The sequence below is a fragment of the Crocuta crocuta genome, unplaced genomic scaffold (genome assembly GCF_008692635.1).
Source record: "Crocuta crocuta isolate KB4526 unplaced genomic scaffold, BGI_CrCroc_1.0 scaffold234, whole genome shotgun sequence".
Classification (NCBI taxonomy): domain Eukaryota; kingdom Metazoa; phylum Chordata; class Mammalia; order Carnivora; family Hyaenidae; genus Crocuta; species Crocuta crocuta.
In genome coordinates this window covers 1,949,128-1,971,755 of record NW_027529647.1, presented here as the reverse complement: position 1 = coordinate 1,971,755, position 22,628 = coordinate 1,949,128, and the positions used below count along the sequence as shown (strand labels likewise).

Below are 22,628 nucleotides of genomic sequence, written 5' to 3'. Positions count from 1 at the left end.
AGGGGGGGGAGAGAGAGAGAGAGAGAGAGAGAGAGAGAGAGAGAATCCCAAGCAAAATCCACGCTGTCAGCACAGAGTCTGACATGGGGCTCAACCATATAAACTGTGAGATCGTGACCTGAGCTGAAATCGAGAGTCAGAGGCTCCACTGACTCAGGTGCGCCTATTACATACTGCTTCTAACATTCATTCATAATCATTGTATCAATCACTTATTTCCCTAGGAATAAAAGAATGAAGATTTCTTAGTTCTATCATTTTTCATTATTTCTTAACTGGCATTGTTCTGTAAAGAAGAGCTTTCCTCCCAAAATAAACCCAAGATGAACTTCAGATCACTTTTAAAAGACAGGGTACATGCTAAATTCTTTCCCTTTAATTATTGATTTTCACCTCCGGTTATAGCAAATTACCTTACATTTTTCTCTTTTTTATACTATTATTATTGATACCCAGATTTTAATATTTTAATGTTTTGTAATCACTTATAATTATTTGTTTACTTAGTTGATGCTCAAATTGTTACAAATTTGGCCAGTGGAGGAAGTCTTTTCAATGTGACATCTTTATTTCTTTTTAAAGATGTCTATTCATTCACAAATCTTTACGTTGAAAAATTTCAAGCCTAAAGAAAAAATTTAAGAATAGTACATAAACACTCTGTATGGATATGGTGGTTCATTTGAAAGTCACTTGCAGTTTAGAAATATTCTCATTGAACTTTGAGTATTTTCTTACTTACACACATATAATGTCTTAGAGTCACCTTATCTTATTCCTGCCCAGACTTGGAATCAGCCTTTTCTCTATGGAATCCTGTTTCCTTTTAATAGGAAATGGTGTTTAGAAGCCAACATCCAGGTGCTAGGGGTGCTCATTGATACTGAGTTATCATTAATTGCAGATTTTGTTTTTTGTTTAGTTCACCTTAACTTTTAGAACAGCTTACTACTTTATCCTTTTTTTTTTTTTAAGTGTTCCTTCTCCAGTCCTTTGTTCAATTCAACTGATGGAAGAACTAGTGGAATCTTAGTAACCAGATTTTTTGTTCAAGGACGTTCCTTCCCATTTCCATTCTTTGGATCTGTTTGGAAAACTCCTCCCTTCCTACATTTAGTCCCGATGATAATGTACGTCACTGGATTCCCACATGGAATGGATTGGGTTTAAAACCCAAGATTACCAAAACACCACGCTCTCCTATCCAGAATGATTGGTTTGGATTTGGCCATGTGATTCAAGAAGAAATTATCACAGTCTTGCCTGAAGTTAATAAATAAACACTGGCAAGGCACCTGGCTGGCTCAGTCAATAAAGCATCCGACTCTTGATCTTGGGTCCTGAATTTCAGTCCTCTGTTGGGGGTAGAGTTTACTAAAAAAAAAAAAAAAATCACATGCTTGCTTTGGCAGCACATATACTGAAAAATTGGAACTATACAGAGAATATTAGCATGGCCCCTGCACAAGGATGACACACACATTTGTGAAGCATTCCATATTTTATAAAGGTTGCAAAGCCTCATTCCAAATCTCTGTACCCTGTACTACCCCACAGTGCCTACACCCGAAAGAGAATAAATCTTTAAAAATAATTTTAGGGGTGCTTGGGTAGCTCAGTCAGTTAAGCATCCGAATTTGACTCAAGTCATATCTTGTGGTTTGTGACTTCAAGCCCCGCATCTTGTGGTTTGTGACTTGCTGCTGTCAATACAGAGCCTGCTTTGGATCCTCAGTACGCCCCTCTCTCTGATCCTGCACTCTCTCTCAGAAATAAATAAAACATTAAAAAAATTTTTAAAGCGGGACCCTGGGTGGCTCAGTCGATTAAGTGTCTGACTCTTGATTTCATCTCAGATCATAATCTCATGGTTCATGGGTTCTAGTCCTACATCAGGCTCTGATCCTGGTGGTACAGAGCCTACTTGGGGGATTTTCTCTCTCCCTCTCTCTCAAAAATAAATAAGTAAACTTAAAAAAATTAAAAAAACATTTTTTAATGTTTATTCATTTCTGAGAGACAGAGAGAGACAAGAGGTGAGTGGGGGAAGAGCAGAGAGAGAGAGAGAGAGAGACACAGAATCCAAAGCAGGCGCCAGGCTCTGAGCTGTCAGCACAGAGCCCAATGAGGGGCCTGAACTCACGGATGGGACTGCAAGGTCATGACCTGAGCCAAAGTTGAACGTTTAACTAACCGAGCCACCTAGGTGCCCCTAAATTTTTTTTTAAAGAATTACAAAAGAACACTGGTAGAAGTTCTATGTGCCCAATGATTACTAGTTTAGGAGGATGTGAGTTTGGAGCCACTGCTGGCCATTTTATCTGCCACACGGAGAGACAGTCTGTAGAATGAAGTCAAACAGAAATAAACAGAATAGAGAGATAAGAAATACATGTTCTGATGTCATTATTTGAGCCCCTGAATCTAGCCCTGCCTGAAATTTGCAAGAAGTTTGGACTTTGCAATTACATCGACCAATAGATTCCACTTCTCCTTAAACTGATAGAAGTTAGTTTTCATTTTGCAAATGATTTCTTTAGTAATCCCATGACTATTTTTCCTCTCCTTCACAGATTGTTGATAACTAACATTGTGAGGTATTTTTAGACCTATTTTTGGAGATAGAATGTACAGAACTTGATATCTGGTAACATATATCTGATGGAGACATGAGAAGTCCTTATGGCCCTAAAGTTCTTACCTTGAGTTACCAGGAACAGGTGAGTGATATTTATGAAGACATCATAATCATCATGAAGAATATATTCTTTATAATGTTTATTTATATATTATTTATTAATTANAGCGAAAGTCGGAGGCTTAACCGACTAAGCCACCCAGGCGCCCCTCAACTGGCACTTCTGATCGAAGTGTATGGTTTTTTGAGTAACCCTTTAATATTATGAACTCAGGAAAGTAAATTTTACAGTGCATAAGACTAAAAACTTTATGGGCACCTTAAAGCCAGGTCTTGTCTTTAGTGCTATGTGGTGATGCCTCCTGGACTCAGAAATTCTGTTCCTCATTGGCATCCATGTTGTACTAATTTATAAATGGACTCAATAATGGTTCATATTCTACCTCATTAAATATAGAATAAAATATAGAATATAGAATAAAAGCTTGTCAGCTGACCCTTTATAAAAATGTCTATTGCCATATGAAGATGAACACAAGACACTATTTACAAATGATATTTATCCAGAACACAGATGATTGAGTAGAGGATGAAAGACATAGATATCACTTAACACCTTTAGCTTCTATGTACTGGACATGGGCCAAGCCCAGTGCATTGATGAGGTTAGGGGTCATGAGATGTTCAACATAAGCTACTTCATTTAATCTACACAACTGTACAAGGTGAATATTATTTTGTGGTTCTGAGAAGGTTGATAGATTTCTCAAGGTTACACAACTGGTAATGGTAGATCTGGGAATTAAGGACACATCTGTGTGAATTCAAAGTTTATTCTCTTAATTCATATGTGGCATCATGTATATTTCCTAACAAGGACACTGACCCAGTGGGAGTGGGGTACAAAATATAGGACTGTAAGTTTTCTCTAGCAGAAAAATTCTTGCTAATGACTTCCCCCAGTATTGTATCATTTCCAGTGCTGCCAAGCCCTAAAGCAGCAATTACATAGCTCCAACACTAGGTCCTTATTATCAATGTTGGATCCAAACCAGCACAAAGATGAAAAGGGACAATTACTCACTCCTTGTCTCTAATGAGGCTCTTAGGGAATATGGCCCTAGTGGCCATGGTGGCTCTCATAAAGAGCTGGCCCTCTGATTCCCTCAAACTTCCTCCCTGCACCAAGGACTGAGTCTATGTGTTCCAGCCCTTGTTCATGCAGACTTAGCCTGAAAACCCCAAAGACAGTCCCTTTCCCTCAAACCAATAATCTCTGGCCAGGTCTGGAAAAGTGAAGCAAGTCTGGGACTCTTGGTGACTGTCATAACTGCTGTTCTTTTCGGGTAAGAGTCAGATCAGTGGGACTTTATCGATCACTGATTGTTAAGGTGGAACCCTTTCCGGGGGCACGCCTCACTACATCTTTCTTTTAAGTGGAGCCAAAGAAACAGTTCTGAGATCATCATTTGTCCCTTGCGATCATATGTGACCATGTATGCCTTGTCTGTTTCTGATACCTGAACTGTAAGGAGAAACAATTGGCCGAGTTTTCTTTCTTTCTTTCTTTCTTTTTTTTTTTTTAATATTTTTATTTATTTCTAGGAGAGAGAGAGAGAGACAGCGTGAGCAGGGGAGGGTCAGAGAGAGAGGGAGACACAGACTCCAAAATAGGCTCCAGGCTCTGAGCTGGCAGTCAGCACAGAGCCTGACGCGGGGCTCGAGCCCACGAACCGCGAGATCATGACCTAAGCGAAAGTCGGACGCTTAACTGACTAAGCCACCCAGGCGCCCCAACAATTGGCCGAGTTTCTGCCCATGTGTCTGGCTCATTTCCATTTCCATTTTACTAGTTAGACTAGAGGGAGCTCAGTGGACATAACCAAGAAGGGCTGGCTCAGAGCTCCATAATTACGCAGAAAACGTGAGCCCAGGAAGCAGCAGCAGCAGCAGCAGCAGCACTGCCGTACTGAGTGATTACTGATATCGTCTGCAGAGCCAACATGTTAGCGATGTGTAACGTGTCCAGATTAGAGATAATGCAACCAAAAAATGTTCTCTAAGGCAACACCACTGACGACAACAGTGAAATCAATATCCTATATTAAGGTATATGCTTACTATGTGTGAGTCTCTGTGGTAACCACAGAGCATGTGTTCTGCAGCACTCATTATAAATATTAATGTCTCTTTTCATAGTTTTGTACCTTTAGCGATTTATGACACTATTTAAAGATACCTGGTCATGGTAGAAAGTTCACACATACAAATAATTTATGGATAAAACCACTGTCACAATCTCTCAACGTCCTTCCAGAGACACTGCCCTCGTTTTGCTATTGAAAGAATGGTGCCACCAAAAGGCCATCACTGGCCGAAACACACAGGGAGCAAGGCTCTAATGTCTCACCTGCGTCACAGCTTTTCTCCCTGAAGTCTTCTTAGTTGCTCCACTTTGACCATCATTTTTCAGGCTTTTGAATTTTGCCTGCACCGTCTGCCTCTGGGCACAAGCTTCCAGCCCCATGAGGGGGGCAAACCAGTCGAGCGTCTCCGAGTTCCTCCTCCTCGGGCTCTCCAGGCAGCCCCAGCAGCAGCAGCTCCTCTTTGCGCTCTTCCTGAGCATGTACCTGGCCACGGTCCTGGGGAACCTGCTCATCCTCCTGGCCATCGGCGCAGACCCCCGCCTGCACATCCCCATGTACTTCCTCCTCAGCAACCTGTCCTTCGTGGACATCTGCTTCTCCTCCACCACCGTCCCCAAGATGCTGGCCAACCACATACTGGGGACTCAGGCCATCTCCTTCTCTGGGTGCCTCGCACAGATGTATTTTGTATTCATGTTCGTGGACATGGACAATTTCCTCCTGGCCGTGATGGCCTATGACCGCTTTGTCGCCATATGCCACCCCCTACACTACTCAACAAAGATGACCCACCAGCTCTGTGCCCTGCTGGTTGCTGGGTCGTGGGTCCTTGCCAGCCTGAATGCTCTACTGCATACCCTGCTGATGGCTCGACTCTCGTTCTGCGCAGGCAATGCCATCCCCCACTTCTTCTGTGATGTGACACCCCTCCTGAAACTGTCCTGCTCGGACACACATCTCAATGAGATGATGATTCTGACTGAGGGTTCTCTGATCATGATCGCTCCATTTATTTGCATCCTGGCTTCGTATGTCCGCATTACCTGTGCTGTCCTGAGAGTCCCGTCCACAAAGGGAAGATGGAAAGCCTTCTCCACCTGTGGCTCGCACCTGGCCATGGTTTCCCTCTTCTATGGCACCATCATCGCTGTGTATTTCAACCCATCATCCTCACACTCTTCTGAAAAGGACACAGCAGCTACTGTGATGTATACAGTGGTGACCCCCATGCTGAACCCCTTCATCTACAGCCTGAGGAACAGGGACTTGAAAGGGGCCCTACAAAGAATGATGGAAAGGAAGACGTGCTCTTAGTGATGACATTAGGGTGGAGCTATCATTCCGGGTATATTTATCTTTGCCAATTCACTGAAATGTAGCAATCAAAGTGTTTGCAAGGAACTTAGCATAGTCTCAGTACACAGCTATGAATGAATTCAGACTTAAGTACAACCTTATTCCTTTAAATAGGTAATTTTATTTGTTTCTAATTACTGTATTTTATATTGCTTCGCATAAAGGACAAGTTTTTCCTTTCTAGGTGATCACTCTAAAAAGTTACATGTAACAAATTTTTTTCCACTTCTTTTTTTGGAAATGCTCTCAGAAGAAGGCAGTGTGTTTGAATCTTGGATACATGATAGTATCACTTGGGGAGCTTTGACAGCATATATACAGATGTTAGACACAACTTTGACCAATTAGATCTAATTTTCTGGAGTGGGATCCAGGCATCAGCATTTTTTCCCCTTTAATGTCCGCAGGGGGTTCTTGTGTAATTTTCTGAGTTGACAATCGTGCAGCTTTGGAGGCACTTATCAAGTGCTTATTATCAAGAATGAGCCTTGGTGCGCTTCACTAAGCTGAACGTCCGACTTCGGCTCCGGTCATGATCTCCGTGGTTTGTGGGTTCGAGCCCCCATTGGGCTCTGTGCTGACAGCTCAGAGCCTGAATCCTGCTTTGGATTCTGTGTGCCCCACCCTTTCCGCCCCTCCCCCGCTTACACTTTGTGTCTCTCTCAAAAATAAAAAATAAACGTTAAAAAAAAAACCAAACGGTGAGCCTAGAAACCCTAAAAGGAAATCTGATGTCTCCTGAGGGTAAGAACAATAGAGGTGAAAAATAGTCACTGAGGTTCTCTGTGGGGTCACATGTTCCTGTGCCGAGATGGCCCATTCTTTGGCTCAATGTACATTCCTTAGCCTCACACAGGATCCAAAGAACACTTCATAATTTTTGGGGCTCTTACTAGTCCGTTTAGTATGCTCTAACAATACACCATACGCTGGTGTAGCTTAAACAACAAGCTTTTAATTCTCAAAGATCAAGGTGCCAGCAGATTCAGTGTCTGATGAAAGGCAGATTCCTGTTTTTTTCCTTCTGTGTCCTCATGTGGTGGAAGGGGTGAGGGAACTCTCTGGGGTCTATTTATGAAGGCACTCATCCCTTCGTGAAGGCTCCGCAGCTTATGACCTGGTCACCTCTCAAAGGTCCCACCTCCAAATACTCCACATTAGGGGTTAGGTTTCAACATATTAACTTTGGGGGGGGGGGGGGGGGGGGGGAGGGGGGAGGAGACAGAAACAGTCCAGCAGTGTCTCATCATCCCATTTCATTGCCTTGCCTTGTCGGAGTATATTTAGCATAAGGTGTTCCTTTGATTTTGGAGAAACAGATTAACATTTGTTATGTTATCATTTGCTATGTCATCTGTTCAGGACGCCTAGTCCTTCCAGCTGAGGGCCAGTCCTTCTCTGAACCTTCAAGATCCAAGCTGCTATTTCCCCTATGAAGCCTTTGATGATTCCTCTAGGCTGAGATTCTCATTCCCTTTCCTGAGTTCCCATAGAAAACTCCTCTTTGATTTATTACGTATGTGATTCTGTGTAGTCTGTTTATTGCTGCTTCCTCTCCCTCTTTCCTCTTTGTCCTTAGTGACCTCTAAAGATTGTGGATGCTCGGGGATCACATGCATAAACTATTCACCTTGGACGCTGGTAAAAATCTTGGCTCCTGATACATATTACACATGCAAACCTTTAAGATTGAATAGGTGAACAAAAAGCATGTGCTTTCGGAGAACCCACCCTGAGACATCTTTTAATAATTGTAACAGAATGATAACAAAAGAAAAGATGTACCATGTTGTATAACAAAAGGTTAAGCACTAGGGTCTAGTCCATTTGCCACATTAGTAACTATTTACTGAAACATTAAACATTGAGTATTTTTTAATTCGAAGATATAATTTTACAAAATAGTGCTGCTATTCAGTCATTTTGCTTGATTTTTCTGTGCATGTGGCACTGCTTAACATTAGTTTCTTTTTAAAACTCACTACTCCATTAGCTCCTTAAACGCTGATCTCTTGTTTTTTTATTAAAAATTTTTCATGTTTTATTTATTTCTGAGAGAGAGAGAGAGAGAAATAGCGTGAGCAGGGGAGGGTCAGAGAGAGAGGGAGACACAGAATCCGAAGCAGGCTCCAGGCTCCAGGCTCTCAGCTAGCTGTCAGGACAGAGCCCAATACGGCGCTTGAACCCACGAACCATGAGGTCATGACCTGAGCTGAAGTCAGATGCCCAACTGACTGAGCCCCCAGGCGCCCCTGGCCTCTGCTTGTTTTTGATGGTGTCTTTTCCCCCCGCTTTGTTTTCCCACCTCCTCCTTTTCTACCATCTCATAAATGTTTGAGGACAATTTCCTCTTGGTTTTATTCTTGGATTTCTTTTCACTCTGTGCTCAGTCGCTGGGAAATTACATCTACTTCATGTCTTTAACCACATCTATGTTCTGGTGACTTCTGAATCCATATCGGTCAGACTTCCCCTTGACCTGTAGATCCAGCGTCCAACCTGAATGTCTTCAAACCCCACATTTCCGAATTAGAACCCATCGAGTTCCCACTGCCACCATCACACCACGATCCATCCCACCGAGCATGGGCACATGTCTCTCCTGCCTGCACTGCCTATCTCAATTAATGGTTCCCAGTTAATGTTGCAGTCCTCCCATGCTTTCCATAGTCCCACGGGCCCAGCCGCTAGGTCCTCCGTATTCTACCTTCCTGTCATTCCTCAATACTACTCCCTACCGCAGTGTCCCCCAGCCTGCAGAAGAGATGTTCAAGTCCTACCGCCCAGTACCTATCAATATGACCTTATTTGGAAATAGGGTATTGACAGATGTAATCAAGTTAAGATTTGGTTCTAGAGGATTAGCGTGGGCCATACTGCAATGACTTGGTGTCCTCCTAAGAAGAGGGAAATTTGGACATAGCCACCCACAGAGAAAACATATGTGAAGACACTAAGACACAAAGACCCTCAGGGATAATGCCATCTGAGGATTGGTAGCGATTGGAGTGGTACATCTGCAAGCGACACTAGGCAATGCTAAGTGATGGGACACTAAAGGTTGATGGCAGTCCCTGAGGCTTGAGAAGGTGCATGGAACAGATTATCTCTCAGAGCCTCCAGAATGAAGCAGCCTTGCCAACACATTAATTTTGGACATCTACCTTCCAGAGCTGTGAGAGAATACATTTCTGTTGTTTAAACTCCCCTAATTTATGGTGCTCTGCTGTGGCAGGCCTAGGAACCCAGTACACCACCCCACTAGAACTGCTTGCCTTATCCTCCCCATAGGACCTGTACAACCTTCTAGTGCAGGTGTTTGTATTCTTCTGGGGACTTCCACCATGAGTATATATGGTTCTTGAATTAAGAAATGGTTCATTATTGGGGTGCCTGGGTGGCTTAGTCGGCTAAGCGTCCGACTTTCGTTTAGGTCGTGACCTCGCGGTTCGTGGGTTCGAGCCCCGCGTCGGGCTCTGTGCTGACTGCCAGCTCAGAGCCTGGAGCCTGTTTCGGAGTCTGTGACTCCCTCTCTCCTGACCTCCCCTGCTCACGCTGTCTCTCTCTCTCTCCTAGAAATAAATAAAACATTAAAAAAAAGAAGAAGAAATGGCTCATTATTCACATTTGTACACAGTGTTACGTCCTGGGTCTGGCTCACATAAAGTGCATGTTTCTTGAATAATGAGTAGTAAAAGTCAGTATCCTTAGGAATTCCTTTGTGTTTTTCTTCCTATCCTCCCTGCCCTAATTAGGCTGTAGTCCATGAGTGCAGAGACTGGGTTTTTCAACAGTATCTGAAATGTAGTAGTTGCTCAGTAATTGTTTACCTGAATAAATTATTGTTATATGAATGAATCAGTATGGGGAGGTTACTGTAGAGGATGATGAAAAAGTTTCCTAAAGGAGTCGGCGGGCTTGGCTCAGCCCTCTGCCACGTCATATCAAACCTTCCATACCATAATGAAACCTGATATGCATGTTTTAATGTATTTTTAATGGTTAATTGTTTACATTTAAAGTGGTTGAAAAAATACTGAAAAATTTAAAAGTGGGTATATTTATTTTTTAATATTTATTTTGGCGGGGGGAGGAAGACAGAGGATCTGAAGTGAGCTCCATGTTGGGGCATCTGGGTGGCTCAGTTGGTTGAGTGTCCGACTTCAGCTCAGGTCATGATCTCACCATTGGTGAGTTCGAGCCCAGCATCGGCCTCTGTGCTGACAGCTCAGAGCCTGGAGCCTGCTTCGGATTCTTTGTCTCCCTCTCTCCCTGTCTCTCCCCTGCTCATGCTCTGTCTCTGTCTCTCTCTCCCTCTTTCAAAAATAAACTTTAAAAAAGTTAAAAAAAATAAACTCACATTATCATCATCATCATTATTTAAATAGACTCCATGCCCAACTCAACTTGAGTGGGGCTCCACCTCAAGAACCCTGAGTTCAAGAGTTGCATGCTCTACCAACTGAGCCAGCCAGGTGCCCCTAAACTCACATTATTTTAACCACAATATTTTATTTACACCCAAACCAGAGTCTTTTACAATTTTACTTTTCTAAGGACAGAGTCTCTCCTTGACCAAACTCTAGACAGACTACTCCCTCTCCTTGACTATGCTCAACTTTGGTCTAGAAGACTTGAACAAACAGTAACACAGCATCTAACAGCTCGAGGCCACATCCCTGGTATGACCTTAGGTGCCCTTACTGCCTGCCTCAGAAAAATTAAGGCTGCCGTAAGAATGAACGCTTTGTTGCAGAAACACCTGAAGTTAGCCAGATGGATTTCACAAGGCCCAACTCCCTCACCCAGCTTTTTGTAATTTTTCATTTCCTTAACTGCTCAAGCTCCTGCCATTCCGTCTCCCTACTGCCTCATTCTTCCTTTAAAATGGCCAATCACCTCTGGAGAAAATGGAATGGAGCTCAGCTCCTCCTACCGTCAGTATTTACTGAATAAAATCGGTTTTCATTGCTTTAACTAATACCTGGCTGTGTTTATCTTTGACACTAACTTAGTAGAGGTAAACTCATCAGTACTGCTTTCAAAACTTTTGCCTTTCAACTGAGAGAAATGCCATATGACAATTTCTCTTGACTAAGGGAAGGTCTTATATAATATTAGATTAACTGCTAGTTTACTGATTTTATCTTTAAAATTCTGATATTTTGCTAAAAGACGTTTTTGCATTAACTTTGCTTGGTAAAAAAAAAACCCACTGCATTGAAAAACTATTTATTTTGATTACTAAACCTTTTGGGCCCCTTTACATTTTGCACCTCCACCTCCCAACCCGAGGTGTCTGGAGTCCCAGCGCGCGGTGACGAGTCTCCCTAGGCCAGTCCGCCACGCGCAGGCGCAGCGTTGCAGAGGCGGACCGGGAGGTGTCACTTCCCGGAAGCGCTGTACAAGCCCTCAAACGGATGCAATCCGAGGATGAGTTGCTCCCGCCCCGCGTGCTCTTACCCAATTAGGCAGGAGGGGCGGGGCCTCCGCTCTGCGCAGCCGCAGTTTTGTGCAGTCTCCGAGAGGAGGGGCTGCGTAGTCTCTCACCAAAGCGCTGGGGAAAGGGAGCTCCAGCGTGAAGTGGGGGTTCTGCGTTGCCGTTAAGTGGCTCTGACTCTTTTACCCTGAAATGGCGTAAAGAGGCACTCTGGGGTTGGTGCCTACCAAACCTGGGCACCTGGTGGGTCCCATGAGTCTTCCTCAGTCCACCTGCTCCAGTCCTTTAGGGCTTTGTCGGATTGTCTGCCATTCCCAGTTCGGAGGAGTTACAGGTGTTCACGACTCCTATCTCCTACTTCCACAGGCTGGGACTGTCCAACGTCAAGGTCTGGCTTCCAATTTGGATATCCTTTCAAAAGGCAGGGTTGGCTGAGGAGCCAGCGGCACACGAAAGGGTGTAGGCGTCTCGGGCCCTTCTCAGCGTAAGGGCACCTCTTTCTTCGAGGACTAGGCTTATCCTGGGTGATTGTTAGAAATGCATAATCTCAGGCTGCATCCCATACTTCCTGAATCAGAGTCTTCACTTTAACAACACGCCTAGTTAATGTTTGAGAATTGCTGCTTTAAGCTTAGCATGATTTCTTGTGTAGGAGGCAATGTTGATGAATGCATTTGGTTCTGGAGACAGTGGTCTGTACCGCAGACCTAAAGGAGAGTTTAAGGTGTGAGCCCTGTGCGTCAGACATAGGATTTTTACGACATTCCAGGTATCACTTGTCACTTAATCAGGGTGTTATAATGAAAGTGTATGATACAAGTAGAAAACCTATGTGAGCATAGGTTTCAGGGAGTGTACAGAAGCACTCAGGAAAGGGACACTAATACGCACAATGAGGCATTAATCAGCCTGAGGCTTAAAGACTGATAGGATGTGTCTAAGGGATGAATGGATCTATTCCATTTACTTAGCATCCCGCCAACATCATTTCTGGGCGGAATTCACTTTATAATAAAAGGTATGTGGTAACCAGTTGCCAAGATGGCCGCCAATGATCCTGGTCTTGTGTAGTCCCTTCCCACGTTGACTTAGGCTGACTTCGCGTCTTTTTTTTTTTAATGTTTATTTTTAAGAGAGAGAGTGGCGGAGGGGCAGAGAGAGACGGAGACAGAATCCGAAGCGGGCAGACTCCGTGCTGACAGCAGTGAGCCCAATGCAGGGCTCAAACTCACAAACCATGAGCTCGTGGCCTGAGCCGAAGAAGGATGCTTAACTGGCTGAGCCACCCAGGTGCCCCGACTTTGTGTCTTAATCCATTTGGGCTGCTGTTAACAAAATACCATAGACTTGGTAGTTCATAAACAACAGAAATCTATTTTTCACAGTTCTGGAGGCTGGGAAATCCAGGATCAAGATGCTGGCACATTGGTGTCTGGTGAGAGCCCACTTCCTGGTTCATAGATGGCAGTCTTTTCAGTGTAACCTCACACGCTGGACGGGACAAGAGAGCTTTCTCAGATCTTCTTTATAAGGGCAGTAATATGATTAGTGAGGGTTCTACCCTCATGACTGGATCATCTCCCAAAGGCCGTACCTCCTTAGAACACTACCGTCACCTTGGGGCTAGGATTTCAATATATGAACTTGGTGAGGACATAACCATTCTCTCCTCAGCACCATGCAAACAGCAGAATGTTGTGGAAATGCTGATGTGTGATTGTAGGGGCTTCATCATAAAAGATGTTCTGGCTTCCATGTTGCTCTCTTGAATCCCTTGCTCTGTGGGAAGCCAGTTCACTTCTATTGCAAGGACACATGAACTTGGCTCCCTGGAGAAGTTCAAGTGAGGGACTGAGGCTTCCTGCCAAACGTAGTGTGAGGGCACCATCTTGGAAAACCATCCTGCGGCCACAGTCAAGCATTCAGATGACTGAGTCCCTACTGACAACTGCAGTCTCATGACAAGTCCTGATCCAGAACCATCCCATTTAAACCATTAACAGGTTCCTGACCCATAGGAATTGTGTGAGGTAAATATTTACTGTTTTAAGTTGCTAAGTTGTTACCTTGACAATAGATAACTAATATAAGGGATAAGGCTGGGGTCCGTGTGATTCACTGATATATACTTGTACACCATCGTCAGGAATAATTGACCTTGTAGAATAGAGAAATGGTCTTTTGAAGACTCACTTTGGGCACCAGTTGAGGGGACCCTGTGAGGTTGGGGTGCTGTTTTGCAGGATACAATGTAAGTTTCATACCAGTGAACAACATCTGGTATGTTTCTACCAACAAGGAATTTATGGGGCAAGGAAACAAGAGGTAAAGAAGTGGGCACCACTTTTTTGTAATATCTGATGATCCACTTGTACAATTTTGCTTCTTACCCCACCACCACTGGGATCTGAAGAGACTTCTCGCTGGCCCATTTGGGCTCAATTTACTGTTGGATAAACTGACCAAAAAAGAGATTCTAATGTTAGGACTTTGACTATGACTGGAAATAGTTTTGCTGCTACACAATGGTAGCAGAGAGGAGTATGGATGGAAAGATCTCCTGGAGAGGATTCTGGAATTGCCATGTCCTGTGATGACAGCTAATGAAAGACTAAGATAATCTTATATGGACAAGGTCATAAGGTGGTCAGATCTCTGTGACCTGAAAGTTGGGGTCAGATTTTAGAAACTGTATCAGATTTTAGAAACTGGAACAGCTAAGATGCTGACTAACGACAAAGAGAACACGAATTAGATTGTGGATAAGAAAAATTATTAACATTAACTAAAGATTCATGGCTACCTGTGGAAATGAACACTACAGCTTCCAGTCATATTTTCTTCTTTCCTTTGTTTGTATTTGTCTATGTGTTTTTGCCAGCTAGCTTACTTCTTTTCTCTGCCTTTGTTCCTCTGTTTTACATACACATAGCAATGTAGTTACTGGTTAGCTTTCAGGTTTGATTCAGAAGTAATAGAATGTCACAGTGGGAACAGGATGGGAGTAGCAGAGTTCCTGGTTATGGGCCTGGATACAGTGACTGAAGGGCTTGAGTCGGTCCCGTATAGTGAGCAGTGTAATTGCATTATGTTAGGGCAGAAAGTTTCTCTTCTACTGAAGCATGAATTGGTAACAGGGATATGTGTTAATGCTGTGTGCTAGTGGAGGAGTGGATTCTAGTGGGCATTTATCATGCTTTTTTGGCTTTCCAACTTCTATGACCTTTGTAAAATTTTTTTTATAGTTCATTTATTTTTGAGACAGAGAGAGACAGAGCATGAGTGGGGGAAGGGCAGAGAGAGAGGGAGACACAGAATCTGAAACAGGCTCCAGGCTCTGAGCTGTCAGCACAGAGCCCGATGCGGGGCTTGAACCCACGAACTGTGAGATCATGACCTGAGCTGAAGTTGGACGCCTAACCAACTGAGCCACCCAGGCGCCACCCCCCTCCCCCATGACCTTTCTAAAGCTTAGGTAATTTCCCACTTCATAATTCTGGTTGAGAAAAAGCCAGCTTCTTCCTATGTAACAGGAAACCCTGAATAACTTATTTCCCAGCTGCTCTTGCGGCTAAGATGTGGGCATATGACTACCCATCAGATATCCTGACTCCACTTCTGACAGGAAGAAGGGGAGGCCAGGAGGACTTTTTCCAGCAGGGGCAGTCATTGCAGGAAGATGGATTCCCAAGTGCTGCTGGTGGCATCCCATGTCCAGTGATAGCTGTAACATTTATGCTTGGCAGCAGCAGAAACATTGATAGACTAATCAAAACAGTTCTGTGGCATGATTTGGGCCATTGTAGTTGGTGTGTGACCTTCTGAGTCTGGTTCTTCACCTGCTCAGTGTTTTTGAAGGGAATCCATTATCATGTTCAAAAAATCCATTTCTGCTTAAGTCACTAAGACTTGATTTTTGTCATTTGCAACTAAGAACTGTGAGTGAGGCTACGATGTAGTCAGTCATCAGAAAAGGACTTGAACTCCGAACTGGACGGCCATCTCTCCAGCTCATCTCTACTTTTCTCTCTGTTTGCATTCTTTGCCCTTCTCTATAGACTTTGCTTCTCCATCTTTGAAGTAATCAGGAGAGAGTTGCAAGCTTCTGGATTTACAAATTCAGGCCAAGTCCTCCCTCCCCTAGCTACTTCTGGAAGAAAGAAAGATAAAGAGAGAGGGGAAGGAAGGGAGGGAGGGAGGGAGATAAAGGAAAGGAAAGGAAGGAAAGAAAGGAGGAAGGAATGGAGGGAGGGACAGAGAGAAGGAAGGAGAGAAAAGAGAAAAGGAAGAAGAAAAGGAAAAACTGAGAATCACCCGCAAGTCCTCAGCCTCAGTTCTGGGTTCCCTAATCCAATCAGGAATCCTCATTGGACAGGATGTGTTGGAGTATAAATTGTGCTGCTGGATTCTTCCGCCCTGTGACTCTTGGATTAGGGGACCATTCTCAGAAAAGGGTGACCCATTGTGAGCTGGGAAAACACTGGGAAAGAATCTACTCCAGGAGCCTGGGGTTTCTCAATCATGGCATGCTGTGCTCTCTCTGATGGATCTCTTCCCCACCCCACCGTCCAGTTACAAACAGGTTATCCTTTACACCAAATGCTTTAAAGGATTTAATACAACTCTGTAATGCCAGCCTGCACCCTCCTGCCAGCATTCCTATCTGTAAGTGACCAGGTATGAAAGGAGAAAGGGGTTCACTCGGTTAACACTGCAATAACCCCAGTTTCTGACCTAAGGAAATAAGAAAAACCTTTTAACAATAGGATTTTCAGATCCACAGACATAAGCCCAGATCAGCAGGCTGATGCAATTTGAGGTCTCAGGGAATTTTCTCTGAGACTCATGTCTGCCCAGATTGTTTTGTCTCTGAGTTCTGACCCAGGGGTTAAATCCTGATACTTTGTCATCATTGTTGGGTCCACAGGGAGCAGGAAATCGGTGGGACAATTTCTGCTTGTCTCTAATGAGGCCCTCGGGGAATCTGGTCCCAGTGGCCATGGAGGCCACTGTAAATACCTGTTTCTAGATTCCCCCCCCCATAGAACATCCTTCTATGCACAGAGGGCTCAGACCATGAACCTCTGCTGCTTACTTGGTCAGAATCTACCAATATTTCTAATACTTTCCAATCTTTATAATAAAAAAGAGCACTGGTATGTTCCTCAAAGGTGAAGAACTCTTGAGAGCAACAGTACAAACTCCTTCTAGGTAGGATTATGACATTATTTATTATTATAAATAATATTTATGATAATATATCATATATTATCATATATATGTATTTCCCCCCCCCCCAAAAAATGAGAAGAGCTTCCTTTATTAAACCTTCCAGATGCACTGGGGCACCCAGGTGGCTTAGTCAGTTAAGGATCTGACTCTTGGTTTTGGATCAGGTTGTGATCTCATGTTTTGTGAGTTCAAGCCCTGCATCGGGCTCTGTGCTGACAGTGTGGAGCCTAGTTGGGATTCTCTCACTCCCTCTCTCTCTCTCTGCCCCTCCCCCACTTGCTCTCTCAGTCTCTCTTGAAATGAATACACTTAAAAAAAAAAAAATTCCAGACCCAGGGACTAATAGGAAGAGCCCTGGATCTGTCAGCTGGAGCTTGAGGTAAACCCAGTAATAATCATCTGTTTCAGTTATCTTTGTGAGCTGCTAAGAAGTGGGAGGAAATCTGGGACTGTTAGAAGAAACATTACATAATGGCAAAGAGGCTGTGTTTGTGCCTGTTTGTTGTTTTTATATTTGGTAAAATTCTATTTTTTTAATAAAAACTTTTTTAATGTTTTATTTATTTTTGAGAGATAGAGAGAGAGACAGCGTGAGCAGGAGAGGGTCAGAGAGAGAGGGAGACACAGAATGTGAAACAGGCTCCAGGCTCTGAGCTGTCAGCACAGAGCCCCACGCGGGGCTCGAACCCACGAACCGTGAGATCATGACCTGAGCTGAAGTCGGACACTTAACCGACTGAGTCACCCAGGAGCCCCAGATATTTGGTAAAATTTTACAGATTAGTCCACTGGAACCAGCGTCATCTAGGATGGCAGCTGGAAGTTGAAGGTGCGGAGATCAGGGACGATCCTGACCGAGCAACTCTGATGCAGGTTTCGTTAACGTGAGCATGTGGCTGGAGCTTGGATTGTCATATCCAAACCCGTAACTTCCAGGTTTCTGAGCTCTGCCTCTGTTGTGTGCATCTGAGTCCAGCCCCATGAGGGGGGCAAACCAGTCGAGCGTCTCCGAGTTCCTCCTCCTCGGGCTCTCCAGGCAGCCCCAGCAGCAGCAGCTCCTCTTTGCGCTCTTCCTGAGCATGTACCTGGCCACGGTCCTGGGGAACCTGCTCATCCTCCTGGCCATCGGCGCAGACCCCCGCCTGCACATCCCCATGTACTTCCTCCTCAGCAACCTGTCCTTCGTGGACATCTGCTTCTCCTCCACCACCGTCCCCAAGATGCTGGCCAACCACATACTGGGGACTCAGGCCATCTCCTTCTCTGGGTGCCTCGCACAGATGTATTTTGTATTCATGTTCGTGGACGTGGACAATTTCCTCCTGGCCGTGATGGCCTATGACCGCTTTGTCGCCATATGCCACCCCCTACACTACTCAACAAAGATGACCCACCAGCTCTGTGCCCTGCTGGTTGCTGGGTCGTGGGTCCTTGCCAACCTGGATGTTCTATTGCATACCCTGCTGATGGCTCGACTCTCGTTCTGCGCAGGCAATGCCATCCCCCACTTCTTCTGTGATGTGACACCCCTCCTGAAACTGTCCTGCTCGGACACACATCTCAATGAGATGATGATTCTTATCGAAGCAGGGTTGATCATGATCGCTCCATTTATTTGCATCCTGGCTTCGTATGTCCGCATTACCTGTGCTGTCCTGAGAGTCCCGTCCACAAAGGGAAGATGGAAAGCCTTCTCCACCTGTGGCTCGCACCTGGCCATGGTTTCCCTCTTCTATGGCACCATCATCGCTGTGTATTTCAACCCTTTGTCCCCACACTCAGCTGAGGCAGATACAGCATCTGCTGTGATGTTCACAGTGGTGACTCCCATGCTGAACCCCTTCATCTACAGCCTGAGAAACAAGGACCTAAAAGGGGCTTTAGGAAAAGTGGTTGCTATGAATATTTTTCTTCTTGGTAATCGAATAGGCTAAGAAAATCATGGAGGGAACTAATTTCTAAGGAGACCATGTTGCTTTGTCTGTTGTGCAAAACTTAGCATTTGTCATTCATAAGGGAATCATCTAGTATCTGTCTTGGGAGACCAGATTTGATGTAGCCTCTTCAGGTTAAGGATGGAAAGAAAGATCCTTTTACCAAATAACCTATTCCACTTATTAGTGCCCTCCAGCCCAAAACCCACTAGGAACATATGTCTTGTTAAATAAGTGGTTTATTAGGCTCAGAAGGGAGAATACATACCATGGGGAGTAGTGAGGCATCTTAGCAGGAAAGTATTAGGACTTAGAAAAGACGAGTAGTCTGAGATGAATTTAGTGAGGATTTAAGGAATTGGGTTTGTGCTCTAGACTACACGCTGTCACATAGTGGGGAAGATTCTGATGGAGTATCTTAAAGTATTTAACCTAGGAGGAGGGAAGACTGGACTAAGGCAAGACTGTGATTGGCAAAGAAGTAGCAGTAACTCGTATCAGCCAGCATAGCGGGACTTTGGTCATTTTTGTGGCTCGGACAGTGTTCAGACATGATTACAGACTGGTCTCTGTTTGTCTTGCTCCATAATGGTCACAGAGCAGCCCTGTGCGGTATAGAGCTCCTCCATGTTCATCCGGAGAGCACAGCACCTATCTGTGAGTGCCAGGCCAGCTCCTGGGTGTCAGGGCTGGTTTGTCTTTCTCACAATTGAGACATAGAGATAGGGGCGCATCTCATGGGAGGGTCAGACTGGTGTTGGGGCAGGAAAGGGAAGGGTTCATGTAGGGCTCTGAGAAGCCCTAATTCTGCCACAAATTCAAGCTAATTATTTTTTATCTTATCTGAGTTTTCTGGGTCACACAGCATTACAACAGGAATAAGTGTAAGTTAAACAAGAATATCTTCCAGAATCTCCGCTGTGTCAGTGAACTGCATCTTTTTACCATGCTGCCTTCAGTTTAGGTCAATACACTGAGATATTTTACATAGTTACTAATTTGTATCCTGATTTTCCACTATAATTTTATAATAAAGCTTTTCTAAATTGCTATCTAGTCTCCAGTTTTATTCTGCTGTACTTGTATATTTCCATCAAGTTGCTCTAGCAAAATATGCTGACTAGTAATTCTGTTTCTAAAGTAAAACATAAGGGAAGTTTACTATAACGTTATAACTCAATTTGTTTTGAAAATGATTGCAGAACATAATCTGACCAACATTTGAAACTAGTTTAAAACATCACTGAAAAGGATGCTCTGGATTTTGAGGAACAAAGAGGAAAACAGCATAGTTTCCTTTCAGAGAGACAGGTAAAATGACATCTTGCATAAAAATGGACAGAACTCAGAATCAGAGGATGTTTCTGAGTTTATCATGTGATTTTTATATTTATCATATTTGTATATCGATATGTTTGCCTAATGGAATAGATGGTAACATTTTCAATTTTTAGTCCATATAGTACCTGTTCCTTGAAATTTTGAAAGAATCCCCCAGCTTTCGTTTCATGTATTTTGGTGGCCTGTGGTTAGGTGCATATGTTTATAATGTTTATTCCTGTTTCATCCTTTACCAATATAAAATTTATAGGCATAGAGTTCCTCATATTGTTGACCTTAAACAAAGTTATCTTACCGGCACAAATGGGTTTATCTGGAAATAGGAGAGAATTGCAATTAGTGACATGCATGCAATGACAAAACCATAGGGTTTCTCGGAAAACAAAGAGGACTGCTCTTTTATAGAGAAAGATGGGGAGTTGGGAGGGGCTGTTACAAGCAAAAAGTCCACGGGAGTCAGCGGAGTTCTGAAATGCAGTGCTTCCTTATTGGCCGAGTTGTGATTGTCATTGGCTAGGTTCTTTCTGGGCAAGGACAAAACCTTTCTTTCTCCTGTTGGGATAGCCAGGTAGTTACTCACGACACATCTCTTCCTGTTGGGTCTGCGGTTGATGATCAAGGGCAGGATTTGAGAGCTCCTCCTTCTCACATAGTAGGGAGCTTAAGCCTCCCTGCTGCCTTCAAAGTGAAGTTTCCTTTTATTAGTTTTCACAGTAATATTCCTTTAGTGTCTTTTTCATGTCCGGAGGATTCATAATGATGACCTCTTTCTCATTTCTCACAGTAATATTTGTGTCTTCTCTCTTGCTGGGTAGCTTGGCTAAGGGTTTATCAAACGTGTGGATCTTTTCGAAGAACCAGCTTTTGGTTTTGTTTGCTGGCTTTCTCTATTGGCTTCCTGTTTTTAGTTACATTGATTTCGATTCTAATTTTTATTATGGGTTTTCTTCTGTTCACTGTGGATTTTAATTTTCTGTTCCTTTGTAGATCTCAAGGGAGAAACTTAGATGATTGATTTTAGGTCTTTTTTCCCTAATATACGCATCCAGTGCTATAAATTTCCCTCTAAGGATTGCTTTCACTGCGTCTCACAAGTTTTGGTAAGTTGTATGTCTGTTTTCATTTAGTTCAAAATATTTTGACATTTCTTGAGATTTAAATAACCACTTGTTATTTACAAGTGTGTCGTTAAATTTCCACAAATATTTTGGTATTTTCCCGCTAAATTAATTTCTAGTTTAGTTTCACTGTGATTGGAGAGCATACTCTATGCTTTCTATTTTTTAAAATTTGCTAAGGTGTGTTTCATGGCCCAGATGTGGTCCCTCTTGGTGATGTTTCATGTGCACTTGAGAAGAATGTGTGTTCTGCTGCTCTTGGATGAAATATTCTAGAACTGTTAGGGCAGTGTTGGAATTGAAGGTGAAACTAGGGTGGGCTCGAGACAATGGGAAGTGAGGACGAGACCTGCTCTACCAATGAAAATAAATGAAAATCATTTTTTATTAGCTATATCATATTTTGTGTATTTATTCATTTAGGCTGTTTTTAATTTTCACTATTACAATGTTATATTTTTCCTTGTATTGAGAAGGTAATTGATGGGACTAATAGTAATATGTATTTTTTAACATTGTCACAATAGATGGATAGTATTTTCCCCCTTTCCCAAGACATTTACATACGCGCACACACAGCCTGCTCATGTAATACACCGGACATCTTGTTTTTTCAATTTTTAATTCTTAGATTACTAGTGAGCCTGAACATTCTTTCATACTTCTTGCAGCCATTCAAGTTTATCTAAAAGTTATGTTTGTGTCTTATTGGAATATTCCCTTGTCGCCTGCTTCCTCCCCCTATCTGATCCTTCTGGTCTCTGTTTGAAGGCTACTTCCCTAGTGTCCTCTCTGGAAAATCCACCTGTAACACTTCTGGAATTCTTTCCTTCCTAGCGCTTGTCATTGTGGAGCTGCATATGTAGTTTTGAGTTTTAGAGAATTTCTAACTCTTCTTCCCACCCTCCTCCCCAAGAAACACTACAGGTACGATGCTTCCCTTTACGACCCCTAGTGCTTGTGTTGTGTCTTTAGGGGATGCATGCCTTCAATTTGTAGGCTTCAGTTGGGGATGTTTTATTTATTTATTTTGAGAGGGAGGTGTGTGCAGGTGGGGCAGAAAGAGAGAGAAGAGAGAGGGAGACAATATCCTAGGCAGGCTGCGAAGTGTTCCTTAAAGGAGCCTGATTTCACGAACCCACTGAGTTGATAAGGAGTCGGACACCCAGCCGAGCCACCCAGGCACCCCATGCAGCAGATGTGCTAGCTGGCCCCTGCTGCCCTATTGGAAAACCATTCATTGTTGTGTTTACTGGTTGTCATGAACTAAAATTCTGATTACTGAATGTCAGCTCCTTAACCAGCACTTACTTGCCCAACAGCTTCCCAGTGCTCTCCTGTTTGGGGGTGTGGACACTGGGAATCCTGGCTTTGAGCTCCAGAGCAGGGGTGAGGAGCATTCTGCTCCAGACTCTCCAGGGT

General features: G+C 43.6%; 2 protein-coding genes and 1 non-coding gene across 3 annotated transcripts; all 3 read left to right on the top strand.

The window, feature by feature from the left end:
* Window positions 1-1,396: 1,396 nt before the first annotated feature.
* On the top strand, window positions 1,397-1,505 carry LOC144230491 (U6 spliceosomal RNA). Its single transcript, XR_013334777.1, has one exon. It is a non-coding gene; the product is annotated as a U6 spliceosomal RNA (small nuclear RNA).
* A 3,658-nt stretch (window positions 1,506-5,163) lies between these two features.
* Window positions 5,164-6,099, top strand: LOC144230320 (olfactory receptor 1F1-like). The gene has a single exon (XM_077762589.1). It carries the CDS (start codon window positions 5,164-5,166, stop codon window positions 6,097-6,099), a length of 936 nt encoding a protein of 311 aa, XP_077618715.1.
* An 11,694-nt stretch (window positions 6,100-17,793) lies between these two features.
* Window positions 17,794-18,747, top strand: LOC144230318 (olfactory receptor 1F1-like). The gene has a single exon (XM_077762587.1). It carries the CDS (start codon window positions 17,794-17,796, stop codon window positions 18,745-18,747), a length of 954 nt encoding a protein of 317 aa, XP_077618713.1.
* The last annotated feature ends 3,881 nt before the right edge of the window (window positions 18,748-22,628 follow it).